At 42.3% G+C, this 12765-nt stretch overlaps 1 protein-coding gene across 2 annotated transcripts in view; it reads left to right on the forward strand.

The window, feature by feature from the left end:
- The window catches only part of aox5 (aldehyde oxidase 5), a 30898-nt gene that overhangs the window by 12491 nt on the left and 5642 nt on the right, over positions 1 to 12765 (forward strand). For both annotated transcript variants that reach the window (XM_046323246.1, XM_046323244.1), the window contains 4 exons: positions 11104 to 11266; positions 11455 to 11544; positions 11640 to 11809; positions 12415 to 12541. In XM_046323246.1, the coding sequence (XP_046179202.1) occupies positions 11104 to 11266; positions 11455 to 11544; positions 11640 to 11809; positions 12415 to 12541 (550 nt within the window). The remainder of the gene's footprint in view (positions 1 to 11103; positions 11267 to 11454; positions 11545 to 11639; positions 11810 to 12414; positions 12542 to 12765) is intronic.

Genomic DNA, 12765 nt, shown 5'->3' on the forward strand with positions numbered 1-12765 from the left:
TTAGTCAATATACATCAATGTTCAAAGTTTACCTCGAATCCAACAGTACAATATATTACAGATTGCAATTCGTACAACATGTTACAAATGTGCAAATGTATGATATGTTACGAATTCCTATTTGTTATGGCTAACGCTAGGTTAAGGGGGTTATTTTATATATATATAAAATGTTTTTTTATACAACCTTTAGGCAAGTCAGTTAAGAACAAATTATTATTTACAATAATGGCCTAACCTAATTAACAATAGGTTAATTGCCTTTTTCAGGGGTTTCGCGTGGGGATTCGATCCAGCAACCTTTCGGTTACTAGCCCAACATGCTAAGTAATTGCAAAGCTGCTAAAATGCTAAAGTTGTCCGTGATGAGATTTGAACATGCAACCTTCAGGTTGCTAGACTTTGCTTTATACGCCTGACCCAGCACCCTGCTGTTGTGGACATTCATCACTAAGGACTCAAATTCAAAGTAAATTAAGTAATCTTAATTATCACTGCCGGAGAGTTTCATAAACTCAATACAAGCTTGATAAAAACTCTGAAAACGGTGTTCCCTTTCAGTCCTTATAAATTGCTACACAAACAAATCATATAAGCATGATTTACATTATTTATTATTAAACTTGGTTCCTGAATTTGACTGACTGATACCTCACGAAGCTTCTTCTCTCAAAGATGAGACCTTGAAATTGAGATACTCCTTTTGGGTCCCAGAGCAATGTTCTGGGTGTACTGCCAAATTGCTTATCTTCTAATGGCTGGGGGCAGTATTGAGTAGCTTGGCTGAATAAGGTGCCCAGAGGTTCCCAGAGTAAACTGCCTGCTACTCAGTCCCAGTTGCTAATATATGCATATTATTAGTATATTTGGATAGAAACCACTCTAACGTTTCTAAAACTGTTTGAATGATGTCTGTGAGTATAACAGAACTCATATGGAAGGAAAAAACCCGAGAAAAAATCCAACCAGGAAGTGGGAAATCTGAGGCTAGTCATTTTTCAACTCATTCCCTATTGAATATACAGTGGGATATTGGTCATGTTGCACTCCCTGAGGCTTCCACTGGATGTCAACAGTCTTTAGAGCCTAGTTTGATGCTTCTACTGTAAAGTGGGGGCGAATAAGAGGGGAATGAGTCAGAGGTCTGGTAGAATGCTTTGAGCTCGTGACGCTCGTTCACATGAGAACAAGCTCTGTTCCATCGCAATTCTACAGACAAAGGAATTCTCCGGTTGGAACATTATTGAAGATTTATGTTAAAAACATCCTAAAGATTGATTCTATGCATTGTTTGACATGTTTCTACGGACTGTAATGGAACTTTTTGACATTTCGTCTGCTCCTAGTGAACGCGCTTCATGACTTTGGATTTGTTTACAAAACGCGCTAACAAAAGTAGCTATTTGGACATAAATGATGGACATTATCGAACAAAACAAACATTTAATGTGGAACTGGGATTCCTGGGAGTGCATTTTGATGAAGATCATTAAAGGTAAGTGAATATTTATAATGCTATTTCTTACTGATGTTGACTGCACAATATGGTGGATATCTTTTTGGCTTGTTTGGTCTCTGAGCGCCGTACTCAGATTATAGCATGGTTAGCTTTTTCCGTAAAGCTTTTTTGGAATCTGACACAGCGGTTGCATCAAGGAGAAGAGTATCTAAAGTTCCATGCATAACACTTGCATTTTCATCACCATTTATAATGAGTATTTCTGTAAATTGATGTGGCTCTCTGCAAAATCACCGGATGTTTTTGGAACTACTGAACATAACGCACCAATGTATACTGAGATTTTTTTATATAAATATGAACTTTATGGAACAAAAAATGTGTATTGTGTAACATGAAGTCCTATGAGTGTCATCTGATGAAGATCATCAAAGGTTAGTGATTCATTTTATCTCTATTTCTGATTTTTGTGACTCCTCTCTTTGGCTGGAAAAATGGCTGTGTTTTTCTGTGACTTGGCTCTGACCTAACATAATTATTTGTGGTGCTTTCTCCGTAAAGCCTATTTGAAATCGGACACTGTGGTGGGATTAACAAGAAGTGTATCTTTAAAATGGTGTGATATACTTCTATGTTTGAGGAATTTTAATTATGCAATTTCTGTTGTTTTGAATTTGGCACCCTGCACTTTCACTGGCTGTTGTCATATCGAACCCATTAGCGGGATCTCAGCCCTAAGAAGATTTATCAGTGATAGAAGAAATCCCTCCCATGTACAATCAATCAGTCACTCTCATGAACCAAGACAGGTTATTAGAAAAGCAGCATTACGCTAAACATACGATCTGATACACAGAGCAAATTTCTATCACACTCCCTCCTTTTATTACTCTGTGATAATTATTGCTACATTTTACAGTAAGCATTAGATTATGGCTTACAATATCAAAGGTTATATCAAAACACTTCCATAAAAAGTAAAACCAGACACTTTCAAACCCTTCACTCTGGGTTGTACAATCTAACTAGTAACTGATCCTTATTCCATAAATCAAATCAAATTGTATTGGTTACATACACATGGTTAGCAGATGTTTCTGTGAGTGTAGCGAAAGTGCAGCAATATCTAACAAGTAATATCTAACAATTCCACAACAAATACCTAATACATACTAATCTCTTGGTATAGGAATCGAATAAGAATATATATGGATGAGCAATGACGGAGCACATAGGCTAAGATGCAATAGATGAGTAATGCAAGAAATGCAAACATTATTAAAGTGACTAGTGTTCCATTTATTAAAGTGGCCAATGATTTCAAGTCTGTATGTAGGCAGCAGCATCTCTGTGCTAGTGATGGCTGTTTAACAGTCTGATTTCCTTGTGATAGAGGCTGTTTTTCAGTCTCCCGGTCCCAGCTTTGATGCACGTGTACTGTCCTCACCTTCCGGATGGTAGCAGGTTGAACAGGCAGTGGCTCGGGTGGTTTTTGTCCTTGATGATCTTTTTGGTCTTTCTGTGACATTGTGTGCTGTAGATGTCCTGGAGGGCAGGTAGTTTGCCTCCTGTAATGCATTGTGCAGACCGCACCACCCACTGGAGAGCCCTGCTCTCAATTGTGCATCTGTAAAAGTTTGTGAGGGTTTTGGTTTACAAGCCAAATTTCTTCAGCCTCCTGAGGTTGAAGAGGTGCTGTTGCGCCTTCTTCACCACACTGTCTGTGTGGGTGGACCATTTCAGTTTGTCAGTGATGTGTACACAGAGGAACTTAAAATGTTCCATCTTCCCCATTGCTTTCCCGTTGATGTGGATAAGGGGTGCTCCCTCTGCTGTTTCCTGTAGTCTACAATCATCTCCTTTGTTTTGGTAACGTTGAGTGAAAGGTTGTTTTCCTGACACCACACTCCGAGTGCCCTCACCTCCTCCCTGTTGGTAATCAGGCCTACTAGTGTTGTGTTGTCTGCAACCCTGATGACTGAGCTGGAGGCATGCATGGCCACGCAGTCATAGGTGAACAGGGAGTACAGGAGAGGGCTGATCACGCACCCTTCTGGGGCCCCAGTGTTGAGGATCAGCGAAGTGGAGATGTTGTTTCCTACCTTCACCACCTGGGGGCAGCCCATTAGGAAGTCCTGGACCCAATTGCCCAGGGCGGGGTTGAGACCCAGGGCCTCAAGCTTAATGATGAGCTTGGAGGGTACTATGGTGTTGAATGCTGAGCTATAGTCAGTGAACAGCATTCTTACATAGGTATTCCATAGCCCTTACACTTGTAAAATCATTGCAGTAGAATGGTTTATTAATACCTTCATTTCATACACACATGCTTTATTACACAATTTAATTTATGGAAACACTATTGAGCAGAGGGGTGAACATGGTTATACTCTTCATGACCTTCAGTGAGTTCCTTATAGTCCACATTATCTTCATCATTCTCATCAGAAAACGGCATTTATTATAGCCCAATCAAACTAACAGTCTCTCCTGCAGTTGCAGAATTGATCAAAATAGTTGCTGAGACCTGTGAGACAAAAGAAGAGCACAGAGCCTTACAACATGAAATCAGTGTTATCACATACAAGGACATACTCCCAACATGGCCCATTTTGCAAAGTTCACAGACTATGATTCAAACATATTTGGCAGCCAAGCTGTCACCTCCAACTTATTATCTTTATTGTCAGAGTAGCTTCTAGCGGTTTCTGATAATGACATTTCAGTGAGAGTTTTTGCAATTCTCTCCCTCCGGGTTCCTAAGAGAGTGATAGCAAAAGACTTGAAAAGCAAAAGAAATCACAAAATATGACAAGTATTAGTAATGCATTATGCCCTGCATAATCATATATGGCAGGAAACGAAGTTTGATGATGATGACATGATGATTCCCACTCTCCCTTAGCCTGACTCTATACCTTCAGGAATACTGTACTGCTGGGGTCCAAACAAAATGGAGTCTGTAAAAAAACATCAACTCATGCTTTTTTACCCAAGAATACCAGTTAGGCAGCATGTTTTACAAGCGGTATTCCGACACCATATCACGCTCACTTCGCCCTTTTTTTGCATGCTATGGCGGTCAACTAGTATAATTATTGTTCTACCAAACAAGCCCTCCCTCCTGAGTCTAGGATCTACAATGAATCTCTGTGGCTATGCAGGTGTTGTTATCTTCCCAGCCCAAGTTCAGTACTCCCAGTCTTTTTATCAGTCAGGAAGAGCCTTGGGATTAGGAAGTGTACAGTCATGCAGCCTACCGCAGTCAACTAAATTCAGGCTGGACCCCTTTGTACTTTGTTTCCTGCGACAAATATAATTGCACAAATATCATTCCATCTAACCCATAACATGCTAAACACTACTGCTAGGTCACTTACAGTGCATTTGGAAAGTAATCAGACCCCTGGACTTTTTCCAACTTTTGTTCCGTTACAGCCTTATTGTAAAATGGATTAAATATATGTTTTTCCTCATAAAACTACACACAATACCCTATAAGGGCAAAACAAAAACAATTTTTTATAAATGCTTGCAAAAAACAGAAATACTTTATTAACATAAGTATTCAGACCCTTTGCTATGAGACTCGAAATTGAGCTCAGGTGCATCTCATTGATCATCCTTACGATGTTTCTACAACTTGATTGGAATCTACCTGTGGTAAATTCAATGGATTGGAAATTATTTGGAAAGGCACACACCTGTCCATATAAGGTCCCACAGTTGATATTGCATGTCAGAGCAAAACCCAAGCCATGATGTTGAAGGAATTGTGCTTATAGCGCTAAGACAGGATTGTGTTGGGGTACAGATCTGGGGATGGGTACCAAAACATGTCTACAGCATTGAAGGTCCCAAGAACAAAGTGTCCTCCATCATTCTTAAATGGAAAAAGTTTGGAACCACCAAGAATCGTCCTAGAGCTGGCAGCCCGGCCAAGCTGAGCAATCAGGGGAGAATGGCCTTTGTCAGGGAGGTCACTCTGACAGAGCTCTAGATTTCCTCTTTGGAGATGGGAGAACCTTCCGGAAGGACAACCACCAATCAGGCCTTTATGGTAGAGTGGCCAGACGGAAGCCACTACTCAGTAACAGGCACATGACAGCCTGCTTGGAGTTTGCCAAAAAGCACCTAAGGACTCTCAGACCATGAGAATGGAGATTCTCTGGTCTAATGAAATCAAGATTGAACTCTTGGCCTGAATAACAAGCGTCACTTCTGGAGGAAACCAGGCACTATCCCTACAGTCACGGATCCCTTCGGAACATTCATTACGCACACCTAACCCCTATTTCCCACTCAGTAACAGGCACATGACAGCCTGCTTGGAGTTTGCCAAAAAGCACCTAAGGACTCTCAGACCATGAGAATGGAGATTCTCTGGTCTGATGAAATCAAGATTGAACTCTTGGCCTGAATAACAAGCGTCACTTCTGGAGGAAACCAGGCACTACCCCTACAGTCACGGATCCCTTCGGAACATTCATTACGCACACCTAACCCCTATTTCCCACTGATTGGTACTTGTATAAGTGTGCCCTTTGATTTCAATCGGGCTGTCGATTATTGTTACAATGTCTGTTGGTGTGTGTGATTACCTGTGCTGTGTGTTTTATGCTTTCGTACCCTTGGGGATTTCGCAGATGATTACGGGTCTGATTACGGGTTATTTAGTCAAGGTACTCCTCGTGCTTTTGTTTGGGATTCAACCCTGTGTTTTTGTTACGCGTTTGTTTGGTCTTCGTCCCCGTGCATTTTCACGGCACTCCGTAATTTGGTCTTAATAAAAAAACTATTACGCATTCCTGCGTCTGTCTCCCGAATCTCTTCATACCAGCGTGACACCTACGATGAAGCATGGTGGTGGCAGAACGGAGCAAAGTACAGAGATATCCTTGATGAAAACCTACTCCAGAGCACTCAGGACCTCAGACTGGGGAGATAGTTCACCTTATGACAGGACAATGAACCTAAGCACACAGTCAAGACAGTGCAGGAGTGGCTTCGGGACAAGTCTCTGAATGTCTTTGAGTGGCTCAGTCACAGCCTGGACTTTAAACCGATCAAACATCTCGAGAGACCTGAAAATAACTGTGCAGCGATGCTCCCCATCCAACCTGACAGAGCTTAAGAGGATCTGCAGAGAAGAATGGGAGAAACTCCCTATATACAGGTGTGCCAAGCTTGTAGCGTCATACGCAAGAAGACTTGAGGCTGTAATCGCTGCCAAATGTGGTTCAACAAAGTATTAAGTAAAGAGTCTGAATACTTACAGTACCAGTCAAGTTTGGACACACCTACTCATTCAAGGTTTTTTATTTATTTGTACTTTTCTACATTGTAGAATAATATTGAATACATTAAAACGAAAATGAAATAGCACATATAGAATCATGTAGTAACCATAAAAGTGTTAAACAAGTCTAAATATATTTGAGATTCTTAAAAGTAGCCACCCTTTGCCTTGATGACAGCTTTGCACACCCTTGGCATTCTCTCAACCTGGCTTCATGAGGTAGTCACTTGGAATCGCTTTCAATTAACAGGTGTGCCTTGTTAAAAGTTCATTTGTGGAATTTCTTTCCTTTTAATGCGTTTGAGCCAATCAGTTGTCACACCAGCCTTCGCTTTGGCTCCTCTTGTCCAGCTCAGGCATTCGGCGTCGCCAGCCTTCCAACTGCTGCCAAACCTACTGTTGGGAAACACCCTTCAATCATCAACCCCGGACTTGTGTCGACATCATTACACACACCTGGTTCCAATCCCCACTTTATCACTGTATATATACTCACTTTGCCATTTGTCTTTGTTTTTTGTTTTCCTGAGAGGAATCTCTCTGACATTTTCTTGAGTACTTTATATTTTGCACTTTGGGTTCGCCCTGTGCCATTTTGTTTATGAAGAGCACAACAGCGTTTGGGTTACGTCTCGCTTTGATCTATGGTGCTTAAATAAATTCAGTAGTTGTAAACCTGCGACTGCCTCCTGCCTACTCCTTTATACACCAGTGACAGAATGACAAACCCAAGAAAACAGCGAAGCTCCGCCACCACTACTCGTGCCTGGAGCGTCTTGGGACTGCATTGGACGAGGTGCTCCGGGCCGTACACCAACTGCAGGCTACACCAGCACCTTCCCAGCTCCCCGCGTCATTCCAGCCACCCCACCACCATCTACATCAAATCTACAAAATTCTACAAATGTTACATTTCAAGAACTCAACTGCAGTCGCAAAAACCATCAAGCGATTTGATGGAACTGGCTCTCATGAGGACCGCCACAGGAAAGGAAGACCCAGAGTTACATCTGCTGCAGAGGATACGTTCATTAGAGTTAACTGCACCTCAGAAATTGCAGCCCAAATAAATGCTTCACAGAGTTCAAGTAACAGGCACATCTCAACATCAACTGCTCAGATGAGACTGCATGAATCAGGCCTTCATCGCCAAATTGCTGCGAAGAAACCACTACTAAAGGTCATCTATAATAAGAAGAGACTAGCTTGAGCCAAGAAACAAGAGAAATGGATATTAGACAGGTGAAAATGAGTCCAAATTTTGATTTTTGGTTCCAACCGCTGTCTTTGTGAGATGCAGAGTAGGTAGGAACAAATGGTCTCCGCATGTGTGGTTCCCATCGTGAAGCATGGAGGAGGAGGTGTGATGGTGCTTTGCTGGTGACACTGTTGGTAATTTATTTAGAATTAAAGGCACACTTAACCAGCATGGCTACTATAGCATTCTGCAGCGATACATCATCCCATATGGTTTGCGCTTAGTGGGACTATCATTTGTTTTTCAAACGGATAATGACCTTTAACACACCTCCAGTCTGTGTAAGGGCCATTTGACCAAGGAGAGGGATGGAGTGCTGCATCAGATGACCTGTCATCCACAATCATCCGACCTCAACCCAATTGAGATGGTTTGGGATGAGTTGTACCACAGAGTTAAAGAAATGCAGCCAACAAGTTCTCAGCGTATGTGGGAACTCCTTCAAGACTGTTGGAAAAGCATTCCTCATGAAGCTGGTTGAGTAGAACTATTGGTAAATTGTCCAAAACGAATTTAGAATGACAGTCCATAATGCTTTGCGTTGCTCCTATCACTCTGCACTCATTCTTCTGGTGTTTCCTCATTTGCTTCTTCAGATAGCTTTACAGTTCATCCTCCCAATGGCACACATGTAACTCATGCATGTCGAGGTGAATGGCCCTTGATAATGTCCCGATTTCAATATATGTGGAATAATCTGATTTTCCCAAACAGACGAATGTCTTACTTGAGTTGGCACCACCATCCTTTACGGTCAATTCTGTCTTGTCCATTTTCAAACTAGTACACCAGCAGAATGAGAGAAGTTTAGACGTGATCTCTCTCCATGCTCACTCCACATGGACGGTCTCCGGACTCATGATGTACTCCTGAGAGAAAAGGTCATAGTGAACGCCATTGTTGCCATTACTTCAGCCAGTTAGAGGGGAAGGGGCTCACACTGTTCTCGGTCTAATTATCCCTTCCATGCATCTAGATACCATCTGTGGTCCCCTTCACCATAAGCTTGAAAGAGGATAGACCAGAACAAAAGGGCATGTTCACTGTATGACAAATTATTACATTCCCAATATTCCCAATATTCTTAATATTCTTAATAAGACAAATGTCAAAGAGAATAAAAACACACTGTTGAAACCATTTTTCAAATTGGCTTATACTCCTTTATCATCAATCAATCAATCAATCAATCCAATTTATTTATAAATCCCTTCTTACATCAGCTGTTGTCACAAAGTGCTGTACAGAAACCTAGCCTAAAACCCCAAACAGCAAGCAATGCAGGTGTAGAAGCACGGTGGCTAGGAAAAACTCCCTTGAAAGGCCAAAACCTAGGATGAAACCTAGAGAGGAACCAGGCTATGAGGGGTGGCCAGTCCTCTTCTGGCTGTGCCGGGTGGAGATTATAACAGAACATGGCCAAGATGTTCAAATGTTCATAGATGACCAGCAGGGTCAAATAATAATAATCACAGTGGTTGTACAGGGTGCAACCGGTCAGCACCTCAGGAGTAAATGTCAGTTGGCTTTTCATAGCCGATCATTCAGAGTATCTCTACCACTCCTGCTGTCTCTAGAGAGTTGAAAACAGCAGGTCTGGGACAGGTAGCACGTCCGGTGAACAGGTCAGGGTTCCATAGCCGCAGGCAGAACAGTTGAAACTGAAGCAGCAGCACGACCAGATGGACTGGGGACAGCAAGGAGTCATCAGGCCAGGGAGTCCCGGGGCATGGTCGTAGGGCTCAGGTCCTCCGAGAGAGAGAAAGAAAGACCTCACCAAGAGTTACAATGTCAGGGAGTTAGAGGGCTAATGCTTAGGGAGAAATCCTGACCATAGAGCAGACCCAATTTGGTGAGATTTGTTTTGATACAAGACAAAAACAAAACATACAAAACAACAACACTTCCTCATATTTACCAGCATTTACATACTACACTTAAATCCCACCCAATGTCTCTAGCCTTTCTAGCGAGGGCGATTAGGTCTCACCAGAAAGTCAGGACAGAGGTCATGAAGTGAGTGTTCTTTTCCCTTTGCTTTCCCTGTACTTCAGACTCATTATTTAAAGACATTTCTAACATTCTGTGTACCAGGTTTACATTGAGTTTTTCAGTAAATTTCTCATCAGGTGAACTTACACCTGTGCAACCAAAATTTGAACAATAGATGCTTCAGAAAGTTGTATTTGTGTGCCCTTTAAGGTGCATCCTTTCCAACCCGTGAAGAACCCATAAAACCCAAATAAAAAGACCCCACACAATGAATCAGACACAGTATTAACACCACTAACAAATATGTGGGTTAACAGGTGGGTTGTGTTTTTGCCATGCCTTACTTAATTGGGAGCTGGGTACCTTTTATACTTAATAGAACAGCAGAATTTCACTAACTGCTCTCCCAAGGCAACCCGGCCTCCGGAAACATTTCAAATGATGAGATAGGGACACCCCATCCTCTCCTAAAAGAGAAAATAAACATTTAGTTAGTTTTCACTCTGCCAAATCTTAAATTAGCAACAAAAAGGTTTTAATTACAGGCAAAACAAAACATGATAACTTCTGGCCACTGTCCTCCCTCCACTCTTTAATCATTTGTGTTTTAATCCACCACAATGTTTACTGGTAATATCCTATTACCAATCTCTGTTGGATATTCATGACTTGCTTCATAGTCATTGTCTACTATTCTAAGATGAATATGCACTAAATGGAGACAGATCTACTTTTGAACAATTTTAAAGGTAATTGTAGGTTTGGTAACCCCAATGCTGGTGCTTTTTTTATAACTCTACAATTGCAATTGTTTATTTTACTCTACAAACACTTCCTCACAATATTACTCCTTTATAATTCTGGTTGTTTCTTTATAATACAGGAGTTGAGATATTCATTCTTCACAAACTCTTCCGTCACACTAGTGTTCTATTCATACAACATATTCGGTAATAGTGATCTCTCCTTTCCTATCATCACACACACATCACATCAAACAGAATTAAATGAACCAAACTGAACTGAACTGGTGAACTTAACCGGTGATCTGGTGAACTTGTGCATTGCAATTGAAGTGTTGGTTGATTGGCTCAGGTCCTGGGGGGAGGATCTTCTGGCTGATGCCTGCAGGCTTTTGGAGGAGGAGGTGGAGCTATCTGACTCTGCCCACGGAGGGAAGGTGGAGTATCGCAAGACCCTTACCACCAGCTTCTTCTTCAAATTCTACATGCAGGTCCTCCAGGAGCTCAGAGAGAGGGTACATATACAGGACAGGCACAATCCTGAATTATTTTTCAGCGAAACATCAAATCTGCCACTTGTTTTGCTGAATCTGAGGGATGTGACAATATTTGTGTGTAGCAATATTACATTGGCTCTCTAAAAGGTGTTTTACAATCATTTTTATTATGCTTCATGTTTCTTGATTTCTACCCAATTGTGCAGGATGTGAACGTGTGTCTTCTACCCCTTGAGTACCTCAGTGCTCTCAAGCCTTTCAAAAACGAAGTGCCCCAGGGACATCACTCTTTCCAGGTTTGCGATCAACAATGGCTTATATGTAAAAGGTTACAACTTACTCCGATGGATGATGGTTGTATCCCCATAGTGTCTGTCTCTTTCCTCTGCAGCTTGTGTCCAATGCCCAGTCCTCCCAGGACCCTGTGGGCCATCCCATGATGCATCAAGCAGCCTTCCATCAGGCTACAGGAGAGGCCCAGTATTACGATGACATACCAGCGGTCCAGGGGGAACTCTTTGTCTACATGGTGACCAGCACCAGAGCGCACGCCAAGATCATGTGAGTCTATGTTAGTGAGTCATTATTTGACTGTTTTTGGATTGGCCATACAAACTTCTTCAGTTGGATCTGTATGATAAGACAATCACCTAAATCCAGACTCGTCTTTTTGAAATTGCATGTAGGTTTTCTTCTTCTAATATTTTTTTTCTCCCCAAATTCGTGATATCCAATTGGTAGTTACAGTCTTGTCCCATCGCTGAATCTCCCGTATGGACTCAGGAGAGGCTTAGGTCGAGAGCCATGCGTCCTCCGAAACACACTTAACCAGGAAGCCAGCCGCACCAATGTGTTGGAGAAAACACCTTACAACTGGGAACCGTGTCAACGTGCATGAGCCCAGCCCTCCACAGGAGTTGCTAGAGCGCGATAGGACAAGGACATCCCGTCCGACCAAACTCTCCCCTAACCTGGACGACGCTGCGACAATTGTGTGCCGCCTCATGGATCGCCCGGTCGCGGCCAGCTGCGACACAGCCCGGGATCGAATCTGGGTCTGTAGTGATGCCTCAAGCACTGTGATGCAGTGCCTTAGACCGCTGTGCCACTCAAGAGGCCGCATGTAGGTCTTCTGATCATGTGTCTTTATTCCACTTCAAAACCAGCAACATTGACCCATCTGAAGCACTTGGCATGACTGGGCTAGTCACGTTCCTATCAGCTGGGGACGTCCCTGGTCAGAACCGACGGATGTTGTTCAATAACCCAGAGGAACTCTTTGCTGAGGAGGAGGTAGGCTACCGTACTGTCCCCTCACACTACCATTCCCAGTCTGTTGCACCGTACCATAGACAGAAAGTATGACCATGGCAATGACCGAGGATGATAATTGAGGAGAATAGAGAACCACTGTTCGAATGGCATTTCTAATTATGAGAAGTCTATTATATTGTATATTGGCTTACCATGGTGGTTTTTGATTGATTGAATGATTGGTTTGTTGATTGGTTGTTCCT

Source organism: Oncorhynchus gorbuscha, linkage group LG23, assembly GCF_021184085.1.
Source record: "Oncorhynchus gorbuscha isolate QuinsamMale2020 ecotype Even-year linkage group LG23, OgorEven_v1.0, whole genome shotgun sequence".
Lineage (NCBI taxonomy): Eukaryota > Metazoa > Chordata > Actinopteri > Salmoniformes > Salmonidae > Oncorhynchus > Oncorhynchus gorbuscha.